This window comes from Hemitrygon akajei, chromosome 7 (assembly GCF_048418815.1).
Source record: "Hemitrygon akajei chromosome 7, sHemAka1.3, whole genome shotgun sequence".
In the NCBI taxonomy this organism is placed as follows: Eukaryota; Metazoa; Chordata; class Chondrichthyes; order Myliobatiformes; family Dasyatidae; genus Hemitrygon; species Hemitrygon akajei.
In genome coordinates this window covers 136,274,468-136,287,678 of record NC_133130.1, presented here as the reverse complement: position 1 = coordinate 136,287,678, position 13,211 = coordinate 136,274,468, and the positions used below count along the sequence as shown (strand labels likewise).

At 35.3% G+C, this 13,211-nt stretch overlaps 1 protein-coding gene across 10 annotated transcripts in view; it reads right to left on the bottom strand.

The window, feature by feature from the left end:
• Positions 1 to 13,211, bottom strand: part of LOC140730957 (histone-lysine N-methyltransferase EHMT1-like) — a 188,886-nt gene that overhangs the window by 137,244 nt on the left and 38,431 nt on the right. For 4 of the 10 annotated variants that reach the window (XM_073052059.1, XM_073052068.1, XM_073052061.1 and 1 more), the window contains exons 1-2: positions 9,359 to 9,397; positions 1,124 to 1,208 (exon numbers count right to left, since the gene is read on the bottom strand). In XM_073052059.1, the coding sequence (XP_072908160.1) occupies positions 1,124 to 1,208; positions 9,359 to 9,382 (109 nt within the window). In that variant the 5' untranslated portion in view covers positions 9,383 to 9,397. Of the gene's footprint in view, positions 1 to 1,123; positions 1,209 to 1,539; positions 1,559 to 6,304; positions 6,326 to 9,358; positions 9,398 to 13,211 lie in introns of those variants that run through there. The other 6 variants (XM_073052060.1, XM_073052063.1, XM_073052065.1 and 3 more) reach the window with 3 other exon arrangements.

The window sequence follows — 13,211 nt, the reverse complement described above, 5'->3', positions numbered from 1 at the left end:
CAAGGAGGAGGAAGTGTTGGGCCTCCTAATGAGCATCAAGATGGATGTCCCCAATACTGATGGGATTTACTCCAGGTTATTGAAGGAGGCAAGAAACAAAATTGCTGAGCCCTTGACCAGTACCTTTGTGTCCTCTGTAACCACAAGCAAGGTCCCGAAGGACTGGTGAGTGGCTAATATTGTACCTCTATTTAAGGAGGGAACATGGGAAATCCTGGGAACCACAGACCAGTGAGTCCACGTCAGTTGTCAGGAAATTGCTGGAGAAAAATTCTTAGGAATAGGATATATCAGCATTTGGAAATCTATGGACTTGTGTGTGGCAGGTGGTGCCTTACCAGCTTAATTTGAGTTTTTGAACAGATAATGAGATACTGATGAGGGTTGGGCAGCAGATGTTGTCCACATGGATTTTAGTAAGGCATTTGACAAAGACCCTCATGGGAGGCTAATCCAGAAGATTAAAATGGATGAGATCCACAGTGAGTTGGTTCTTTAATTCAGAACTGGTTTAATTCAGAACTAGTTCTTAAACTCAGAACTAGAAGTCAGAGGGTAGTGGTCAAAGGGGCTTTTTAGGAAGGAGGTCTGAAATTAGTATAATTCCACAGGGATCTGTGATGGGACCTCTGCCGTTTGTAATGTATATAAATGACCAAATGAAAATGTAGGTAGCTGGGTTAGTAAATTTGCGAATGATACCACAATTGGTGGAGTTATGGAGTGTAGAAAGCTGGCCAAGAGTACAGCACTATATAGATCAGTTGCAGATATGGGCTGAGAAGTGGCAGATGGAGCTTAATCCAGATAAATGTGAGGTGCTGCATCTCGATAGGGCAAATGCAAGGAGACAGTACATTGTAAGAGCAAGATCCCAAACAGCGTTGCTGAGCAGATATAGAACTCATGATTACTTGAGGAAGTTCGGAGTGGAATAGCTTTTGCAGAGTTTCAAGTCTATCAAATTGACAAAACAGTTAAGTAATCCATATTCTTTAATCGACTTAATTTCAAACTGTTTCAGTTAAAATAACATTCAATTTGTTAATTATCAACTTGAATGTTTGTACAAAACATTCAAAAAACAGCAAAGCCTCTAGGCTGGGCCAGCATAATTATTCACCTTTGTCTTCAGTAGTGGATGATTCCTTTGCTACTTCCCGTTTCCCATCTTCTACGGCTGTGTCTGCCCCAGTCATGCCTGCAGACTGAGAAACAAATATGTACATGAAACAACATGTATATTTACTGCAGAAATGAATTTACAGGTTTTTATTCCTGTATTTTATATTTAGATCAAGTACATAAAATCTGTAGGAAATATAACATGCATTAATGTAAACAAGCATTTCCTGAGCTTTTGCCAAAGGAGTTCAGTATCAGCTTGCTGATGAAATTATTTATTTTGAAATCACTGTTCAAGCATGCAGTTGTAACTCCTTCCTAAACTACTAATACATCCACTTAACTTTGTCTAAGTTAGTGGATTACCATTAACAGAATAAGACAAACAGGATAGAATGACAGACAGGAACTCACACAGAAGAAATACGTGGATGTATTCTCAACGTATCTTTGTATTCATGAGGTGCAAATATTCTACGCAGCAGATTTGTTGGACTGGCATATCTTGGTATACAATGCAAAATTATCTCAAAAGAAGATTTGCAGCTTGAAAACAAAAAACTCATCAAAATTTAGTGCAATACTTTAGAAGTTCAGATCTAGGGACTAATTCACCATTTTCAATAGTCTCTTTGTAATTCAGGTTGATACAAGTCTATTACTTGAAATGTAACCTACACTATTATTCGTGGCCGATAGAAAAAGTCATGACCCAGTGATCATGGCAGGAAAGTTCTGTAATAGTAGTTTAAAAAATTACTGAAATAAGAACATCAGAAACAAGAGAGTAGGCCCTCAATCGTACTCCACTACGAAGATCATATCAAGTAGAGTGATAAAGCAAAAATTACAATATTATTGTAACCCAGAAAAGTGGTTTGAGATGAGAGGGCTATGCAAGAGGAAGTCACACTGCTAACTAGGGAGACCATCACAGTACTATCCAAAGAGAATACCCCACAGTGGAACTAAATAAGATAAGGGTGATCACATTGCTGCAGTTAAACTACAGAACTCACAAATGTATGCAGGAATTAGAGGAACATACATGTAAACAAATCTTAAAGGTGTGAGAGAAAAGTGGTTAGTGGTGAGGAATCAAAATTTTCCAAATATTAGCTGGAATTATTTTAGTGCAAGGGACTTTGATTTCTTAAATGCACTCATGAAACAGATGGAGATGGTACTCCACCTTATCCAAGTAACTGAAACAGTAGGTAATGAAACTGGCTGGAGTATTGACCAAGATCTTTAACCTCTCACTTTGGTAGTCTGAGATACCTTCCTGCTTCAAGTATACCGGTGCCTAAGAAGAATATGGTAATCTGCCTCAAGGACTATCATCCAGCAGCACTTAACATCACAGTGATGAAGTGTTTTGAGGGGTTGGCGATGAAATGTATTAACTCCTGCCTGAAAAGTGACTTGGATCTGCTCTAATTTGCCTACTGTCACTACTCTTTCATTGCCCTTCACTCAACCCTGGAACATCTGGACAGCAAAGATGCATACACAGGACGCTTTTTATTGATTTCCGCTCGGCATTCAATACTATCATCCCCTCAAAACTATTCAGTAAGCTCCAAGATCTTGGCCTCAATACCTCCATGTACAATTGGAGCCTGGATTTCCTCACTTGCAGACCTCAGTCAGTTTAAGATTAGCAACACCTTCTCCACAATTTCCATCAGCAAAGATGCATCACAAGGCTATGTGCTTAGCCCCCTGCTCTACTCGCTTTCCACTTATGACTGTATGGCTAAAGCACAGCTCCAATTCCATATTTAAGTTTGCCGACGACACCACAGTAGGCCAAATCAAAGGAAGTGATGAATCAGCATATAGGAAGATTGAAAATTTCATTGAGTGATACCACAACAACAACAACCTCTTGACTCAACTTCATTTGCCCCACCACTGAACTGTTCCCACAACCTATGGACTCACTTTCAAGGACTCTTCAGCTTATATTCTTGGTATTTATTACATTTTTATTATTACTTCCTTTTTTATGTCTTTTTATATTTGTAGCTTGTTGTCTTTTGCACACAGATTGTTTGCCCTGTTGATGTTGTCTTTCATTCATTCTATTATGGTTAATGGACTTATGGAGTATGCCCACAAGAAAATGAATCTCAGTATTGCATATGATAACATTATGTACTTCAGTCATTGTAACTAAAATTGTTTACTACTAATATTTCTAAGTTCAAAATTCAAAGAAAATTTATTATCACTGTTCTGTAAGTTTCAAAGCTAGTCAAAAAAAGGACACAGGCCCACAAATTACAATCTTAAATCAGCCTTTCCCAAATTCAATGGCACAAGATGACCTGACAAAGGTGCATTGGGAGCAGATGCTAGCAAAATAAGCATTTGATAATTCAGTCTTAAAGAGTTATCAAGTTCAGAGATAGCATGTTCCAGTAAGGGTGAAAAGAAGATGACAAAATTAAGGAAATTTGGGTAACAAAAGACAGTGAAGAGATTGCTAGGGCCATAATGAAGATTTTTGCACATTCATTAGTGAAAAGCAAAGTACACGAAGACTGGAAGATTTCCTTGATTTCAGAAAGGCAGCTGGGATAAGCCGGGTTACTGTAGATTGGAAGTAGGGAAATTATTTGTGAAAATTCTAAGTGGCAGGATTTATATTTATTTAGAAAGGCTGGGGCTAATTAGGGATAGCACAGCAGAGCTTTGTAAGATCTATCTGCTCTTCCTCAATATTAGTTACCTTGAATTCAAAATGTCTTTCCATCATCCAGAACTCTGCTCCCCAGCAATCAATTCCATTACATACCTTCCCATCCATTCAAAATTCAACCAGACTATTTGTAACTTTCGTGATGGCAGCACATATTCTTTCCACTACTTTGACATTGAACTTTCACCTTTATTGAATCACATGACTCCAAACATGGTCAGCTCAGTCACTGCTGAACTCATCATCCGTCCTTGTTACCCTTCGACACCAGTACTCTAACAGCCCATTTTTCCTAATTCTACTCTGAACAATCCTTAATTACTGAAAAGAATCTCTGTTGTCTGTATCATAAAACAAGCCTGAACTTAAATAAGATACTTTCTTCATGGTATAGTTCCTCAAATGCTTGCCAGACAAAACAAAATCCCCATAGATTTATCACCTTAAAGCAGATGAACACTTTTCCAAGGTTATAAATGTCAAGTACTAGAGGGCGTAGCTTTAACTTGGCAGAGGGGCAGGGATTTTAGAGATGTAGAGGGCATTTTTTTAAATATATAGCAGACCTTTCTTATATATGGGTGCATCCCCTTGAACATGCACTGAGATTGTGGCAGAAGCAGATGCGGCATTGGATTTTACATAGGCATATGAATATGCCATGAATGGAGGGACATGAATCATATGTAGGCAGAAGGGATTCATTTAATTTTGCATCCTGTTCAGCAAAAATGCATGGGCTGAAGGACCTGCTCCTGTGCTGTACTATGTTCAATGAATACTGAATGGACAATGAATCCATGTACACCACCTCACATTTTTGCTCTCTTACTGCATTACTTAATTTTAAAATTTAATATACATTTCATATCTTAATTTAGTTTTTTATTATTGTGTATTTCATCTGCCTTAACTACATTGACAGACTCTGCAGCCTCCTTCATGGATTAATGTTTCTCTGTTCCTCTCTCTCATTTTCTTCATTAACCTATCAACCAGATTGCTTCACCACTGGGTTCACCCAACAAAGGTAATCACTTTGTCCCAGCCATCTTTCCATACCTTTTCTGCAATTTAAAACTACCGGGTAATTTGTTTCTCTTGAGTTCTGGCATCTTCAACCTGAAATGTTAATTTTACTTCTCTTTTCACAGATGCCACCCAACCTAAGGTTATTCAACATTTAATGCTTTGACTTCACATCTCCAGTATTCCCCCCACCCCATTGCCCTTTCTCCCCCTTTCGGGATAATGATACATATATTCCATCTTCAGCTGCTCTTTCAATGCTTCCCATTGTTGCTCTAAATGTTATCCTCCCATTAAATCATTACAGCTTCTATAAAGGAAGGCCTTGCATAAATTCTAGCAAGGATAATTTGCTTACTGTTAAAATTATAAAACTACAGAAAACAAAAACAAATTTGAAATTAGGAAGTACAAGAATATGAAATAAGACTGCTGCTCAAACCATATGGAAATTAGCACAAATACATAAAAGAAAAGACCACTTACAGATGAAAACAAAACTTTACTTAATAGAAAATGGTGACCTTTATTTAATATTTTGTAGCCTATAATGCCACACAGAATACAAACAAAATACAATTAGTTTTATATCATGTGATATTAATGGAAATAAGATATATGACAAAAAAGTTGAACATTCAGAATAACCTGAAGTCAGAAAAAAGGATGGTAAAGACAAGAACAGAAGTTTTGTAAAACAATCTGGAAAATACTTAAATCAAGGATTAAGACAGTTCTGTTCAAGAGGATAGTGGAGAAAATTAAATCTAACTAATGTCATTTCAGTTCTTGGTTAACACTCCTGTCTTGTCAAGTGAGACAGAAAAAAAATTAGGGTCTTAGAAAAACATGAGCTTAGTTAAGTGGTTATTCTTTATTAAGAATAATCTTTTCAAAAGAAAAACAACATAATTTTCAGAAATTATTTCCTAAAATGTTAAAATATTTCTGAAAATTAAAACAAATAGAAACAGATTAACATTTTTATCACAGATGACTCACAAAAAATGATTCTTGCCTTAATGAAATGTTCCACCTTTGAAAAATAGCAGTGTGGATAGAGAGATGGATGGGGGACAAATGTAAGATGTTAAGAGTAGATATAATTCTCTGAATTGCTGGAATGCATGAAATGATGTGCCATAAAAACTTGTGCTGTGATATTTTATGTTGTTCTTATATGACAACAGGGGCATGAGCACAAGGGGACTTTTAATTAAACTTTGCAAACGAAAACTGAGGAAGAATAATCAAAAGAAAGTGTGAAAGCAAGAGGGCATGTAATAGGTTGATAAAAATAGACAAAAGTGCATAAAAATCAGATTCAGTTATTAAACCAAACCAGCTTTCACCAACATTAGTCACAGAGTTATGCAGCATGGAAACATGGCCTATGGCTAATTCAACCACGCCAAGGTGCACGGCTGAGCTAGTCTCAGTTACCTGCATTTGGCTATGTCCCTCGGTTAATGGTAGGAGTCCATGGCATAAAAAAGGTTGGTGACCCCTGCTCTAAAGGTACATGCCTGAATAAATGCCTTTTAGGCACTGTAACTGTATCGCCTCAACAGGTCTACAGAAGATGCTCTCCACTTGGCCTTGGACCACCTGGACAACAGTAATACCATGTCAGGCCGCTGACTAATTACAGCTCAGTGTTCAAAACCATAATCTCCTCAAGCTTCCAAACCTCTTGAGTATATTTGTGAAGTTTCTTTTCCTTTGCTATCAGACTGCTGAATGTTCTGTAAGCCCCAGCTAACTATTTTGCCCTCTTTTTGCACCACTATTTTTATATACATTTCTTATTGCAATTTATAGTTATTTTTATGTAATGCACTGTACTGCTAACACAAAACAACACATTTCACAACATGTCAATGATAATAAACCTGATATTAATTATCTACCATTTTATCTGGCAGCTAGTTCCATATATTCATCATGTGAAAAAGCTGTCCCTCTGGTCAACTTTAAATGTTTCTTCCCTTCTCACCTTAAAACTGTATCCTCTAATTCTGACTCCCCTCCCTGCAGAAGACTGCATCCACAAGAGGTTTACAACTCTCTATAAACTGTACAAGGTCACCTCTCAGCCTCCTTCACAACAGGGAAATTATTTCCAGCCTATCCAGTCTTTCCTTGTAACTAAACTACCCCAGCGTTATTCTTGTGAATCTTTTCTACAACTACTAGCCGACACTCCCCAAGGGCCTACCATTCACTGTGCATTTCTACATGTGTAACTTCCTGAAATGTGTCACTTCAATTTTGTCCAAGTTAAGTTCCACCTTAGATCCTGCTGTAATGTAGACATCCTTCTTCACTCTCCACTACACCACCCACAAAGAGGGCTGATGTCTCACTGGGAGAAAGCAATGTGCAATGGCTGATGGGTATTTTAATGAATGCAAAGACGTTAATTACTGGCAACCACCAGTGGCTGTTTGGAGTATGGAAATTTGCCTTTGCAGAATTTAGAAATCACCAATCCAAAATTTGAGATACAGAATACAATTCCACTCTTACAGAATTAATATAGGTAAAAAAAAATAAACACTAACTATGCAAGAAACAAATTTCTATTTTTAGTCACTCATTACAGTAGGACAATAAGATTTATATATGTCGTCACTATGTTGATTGGGTTGGCAATCGCTATGAAATCCCTCCCTTTGCCTCGGACAAGGACATGTAAGTAAACGTCTCAGAGTGCAGCAGTGCTGCACTCTTCTTCTGCAAGACATTGTTACTGATACATTGCACTGTGGGAAGCTGCAGTAGCCATGGCTAGCTCCTTCTAGTCTTTCCTCAGCCTTTACTCCAATTCCACTAAGTCACTACACTTTAACACATTATCCCTCTGAATGCGACATCACCTTTCTCCTTCCTAAACCCTTCCTTAATCCACAATGCTTGTATGTCAGTGAAATACCTCTCATGTTCCTCTCAGGCTTTAGTTTCTTAAATTGTGGCATATATATGACAAAGAATATATTACAAAAGAACTGTATATTATAAAAGTTCTGTAGGCTCCATTGACACTACAGAAAAAAAGGCATTCATGCACTAAGATCTGCAAAACTAGCATAGGAAAATAATGGCATCACACACTGAAATGCTTATAGTCAACTGGATACTGTAACTGCAGCCAAATTGCCAACCTATTCAAAATATTTTTAACTGATTCAATAAATATACCCAAGAGATTGCCCCATACTCCAGAATAGAAATCACAGGAATGCTATTTATGAAGTATTGCTGCTTATGCCATGCACAACATTGCTCATTTATTGAAGATTTAAGCATCAAAATTAAACAGTGGACAGTTTTATTACTTGAAGTACAAGTTACTGTGACACCTTTAAAATTTAATGGTTGAACAAGCTTATTGTTCTGCCATTTGTAAACTAACACAAGTACATAAAGCCTTGGATGCAATTTTCTATGTAAACTTCTGACATCATTTGCTAGTATTATATAAAACTCCTATGCTCCCATATACAAGATGCTCCAGTGGCACTTTTGTAAATTTAAACTACTTTCAAAATGGGTTCTCAACAAAATGACTATCAAATCAGTTATTCTCCTCTATCTAGCAAACATACTGTAGTTTCTTAAAATAAGACCATGTGTTTGGAAACTAGAAAAGATCTAGAAGCATGATAAACTCACAAAAATTAAAAACAGCATTTTGCAAGTTGACCTACTTCAATTGCTCACAGCAAAAAAAAAATCACAGACAATTGAGGGGTTTGATCAGGTTTCTTCTAAGTCCACATTGCAAACAACATGCATCTTCTTAAGTAACAAAACAATAAATATGCCATTTTCCAGATCCAACAAAGTAATGAGTTTAAATTTTAATTTAATCTAGAAAGATGTTGTCACTTGACAACCAATATATGTCACCCATCACATCATGAGTCACTGCAAGATTTAGGAATCGTGCAATTTCAACCATGAGATACACAATGCCCCATCAATGTCCGCAACTCAGGATTTGAGGAAAATGTATGTTTTACAAGACAAAATATTCTAAGATATATACCCTGATAATTTATTGGGTTAGCAATTGTTACATTATTTATGAAACCAGGTGCAAACATACTTGCTGTATTTCTTTTTAAAATCACAGATCTGTTTAGTCCCTAGAGTCTCTCCAAATAGATTTTGGGAATCCACAAGTATCTACTGTTATCTCAAACAAAAGAGGCTTATTCTATTCTCAAAACTTCTTGAAGAAAAAAAATCAATGTTGCATACTTCTTACATGGAGCAACACAATCATTTAAATGTAGATTTAACATTAAGACTTGTATAAAGTTTCTCCATCAAAAAGTTACTTTGTACATTTATTCAACCTGACTTCAAAGTACTGAATGTTTTTCATTTTTAAATTTAGGACAGGATAATTTTAGTACAAACAACCTGTGCATATTATTGTCCAATTTGAAAGCTCAAAGTGTTAGAGCACAAGCAGCAGGCAGTAATTACCTGCATAGGCGTTCTACAGGTCATTCTGATGCCTTTCTTTGGACAAAGACTAGCATTTGTAAGCCCTACTTGCGGCTGAAGACAGTTTGCTGCTTCAACTCTTCGTCTCCCCCTATAGGCTATAATTCAATAATCTGAGCATGCTCAATGTAGGTTCTTCAATGCAGTTTCAACCATTTCATAACATGTTTCCTTGCAGGCTCGATTATCTGCCATTTTGTGACTGACTATCCCACACTTCTTGGGCTAGAATGCTCCACAGTCTCATGAAGTTCATGAAACTAGTCATATTAAGAAAAATGCAATGCACAGATTGATCTTTGCTTCAGAACTGCAAAAGTGGGATGCCTCAAACAAAATACATTTTTTCTCATGGCAATTCTAAACAGTTCATAATAATAAAAAATACATACAAGACATACTGGGTAACTTCTCCAGGTATAAAGCAGCAAAGCTTCCTTACAAATTTAGGATTACAGTGACAAATGCGCAATCCCAGATCCGTAAGAGTGATTCAAAAGAAAAGAATAAATACACCCAGCCTCTAAACATTAGCCATTAAAGATTGATAAAATGCTTATTCCAGAAATCTTATTTAACTAATCCATCTTTTGGGATTTTAAAAAATGAAATATAATTCACACATCTCCAAATAATTTGTTTCATTAAAATGTTCAGAACTCATTATAATTTAATAAATCTATTTTCAAAATGACCAAAATACAATTCAATGGAAGGAACTGCCATGATACCTTATTGATTTTAGATTGTCAAGCCAAATAGTCATTCAATATAAAATTAAAACACAAAAAAGTCTTTAACCACTCACAAATTCCAAATGTTGCCGGCATTGCTTATGAATTTTAAAGTGTAAGTGCATTAATTCTACACTAGCTCAGTGCTGGGTACTGTACAACTGAACTGTAAAAAGAATGTTTTACAGATTATGTACTTTATCTGAAATTAATTACATATATCAATAAGAAGCTTCTTTAGAAATATCCATGTATAAAATGACAGCATTTCAGCCATGCGAAAACTTTTCAAAACAATAAAGAAAAGAACAAATGGATGAAGCAAAACCATCGTCTGCACAAAAACAAATCAGGTCTTTTCAAAATAAGTTTATTGCTCTCAAACAAATCAGGATCAAATAACAAGGGAAAACAACATTATGTTATCCAGTGTTTCATATCTCAAACACAGAAGTAAACTATGACCTGTGTTTTGTAGTTCTGTATTTCATGAAGATTCTTAGTCTATCCAAGTGCCACTCATTTAATTAATACTTGAAGGCCACTTCCCATTTAAACTATACACAATATTTTTAGTCTTAAAAAAATATTTTGACCTTCAGCCATTTTATATGTAGACAACCTCAAGAAAATGCAATCTGACTATTATTTCTCTCTTGAATCCTCTCTTGAACAATAAACCAGACAAAAGGCATTCAAGGTGTAACGAATTTATGTAATTACAATAAAGACCTTGTCATACTCAATTTATTTCTAAGCAGAATCATAGAGAACTTGAATTGTGATTTTCAGCCAATGGCAGCAGCTGGTTTTTACAAATGTCCTCCCAGTACCTATGGGCCAGGGAAGACAAAAATCAGCTTAGGATCTAGGTTTTCATATGGATGCAAGTCAGAATCTAGTTCAGTTATGAGATTCACACTCCCAGCACTCCTAGCCATAATTATATATGAAACCTATGGAGTTGAGAGCAACAAGAGATTAAATGAAGTCACTAGCTTTCAAATAAAATAGATTAAAAAGTGCTGAAATTTAGAGTGGCAAAAGACTTTTGAAAAGATGGTACAACTGAATCACCAAAAGTTATAGGGATTTAATTTTTAACATATAGACCACATTATTAATAGTTAACCAAAAAGTATTTCATCTATGCCTATTTCCCCAATAAACTGCAATTAGCCCAATAATTAATTGGAACAATATTCCAGCGAGTCATTAAAAGACAGCAAAATGATACCTCTGTACTAACCCTAAAATTTACATCAACTTCTGATATGGTTGGTCTTAAGAATATTGTACAATTTATAAATAAGGCAGAAATGTGAAGAACTGTTACGGTTTATCCAAATGGAGATTGCAGATATGAGGCAAAAGATTCCAATCCATGACAACATTTTGTGTGTGGGGGAAGGGGGAAGAATCTTAATCTTATTCTTAATCTTAATCCTTGTGCAAAACATACACACATTTTTAAAATACACTACTTTAAACAAATAAAACTGACACATTTTCCCATTTATGCAATACACAGATTTTCAAATAATTCAAGTAAATACAATCTTCCAGCTAGAGTTCCTACAGCTTTCCCATTTTCCAAAAATTTACAAGTATTTAATTTCAAAAATTTGAAATGAACAATGATTACAAAGACAAACACCCCTGAAACCACTTAAGGTGCATTAGAGCAATTGAAAATAACATTAAGGGAGGAAAAATGGTGTTATCTTATGGTCACACATAAATATATAGGTTGTAAACATACAACACTATTATGTATTCATAAATTAAGACAAAGAAGGACGAAAGGATAATGTTCTCCAATCTAAAATACCAATACACTCTAATGCACATTGTTGAAAGCACTGCAGCCCAGACAGTACTGTTACATCACGATCACAGCCATTTTATTATCACTTATTAAAAACAATGAAATAATTTTGTATCCAACATTCTTTTGCCTTTGATAAGAAAATCCACCAGCCAAGATTTTGTTAGCATCTCAGTGAAATGCAGTGGTAATAAACCAATCATTGAACATGTCAATGCATGAGATTCTTTAGACGTGATCAGCCCTCATTTATAAAAATGTGTCAAAAGAAATTTTATTCATTTGCTCCACAACATTTATATCCATTCACTGTCTTTCATAATTAGAGCACCTAAACGATAGTCAAATTGCAGATGGTAATTATCTACATAAAATGTGCTCTTTTAAATGTCAGTATATGTAGACATGTACAAAAATCCATAGACAAAGAAAATTTCCCTCATGATAAAAAAAACATGAATTCCAGTGGGCTGTGGCTATACACAATCATCAAGATTAACAAAAATAATTAGATCATTACAATTAATATTCAAGTCCTTTCTTTTCATAAAATCACTAATGTTTACCTCATATTCAAAGAATTGTGATCATATGCTACAGCTTCATATTAGGGCTTAATTCACTGAAGTGAGCATGCTCAAATGGAACTCAATGCACAATGCTCTGAAATTTGCACCTATATGGAAACTATTTGCATGCAGACATATGTTCAATAATTTTCCACTAATTTTCCACCAAATCAGTTGGGGCAACAAACTAGGAATTTGCATCATTTTATATATGCTGCAGTCTCAATAAATCAAAAATTAAGCAAGTTATTAAGGAATTAAGAAATTATTCCCAAAATGAAAATTATACCATTGTCTCAGAGAAATAACCTAGTTCAATAATTTCTAAATGTAAACATCTAATCAAATTACTCCAGCTGGCAAAAAAATAAATCCAATAATACTCAATTCTCGTTCCACACAAATAACAAAGAGACCTTTTGGAATTGTGTGAATAAATGAGCAAGAACACAGAAAAGTCTGGAGACAAGATTTTTACTCATATACAAGTATTTTAGAAGTCTGTTAAATGTACCTCATTAACCTGTGTGAATTTTTCATAATGTATAAAAAAATGAAAAAAGAAAGGACACAGCAGAGCTGTAAAATGAGATTAGGCGGGGTAGGCTCTTTTCAATCGATAGTCATATGATATCATCTTGTATCACGAAATTTCTCCGATTACCTCATTTATACCAAACCTGAACTTAAGATAAATATTT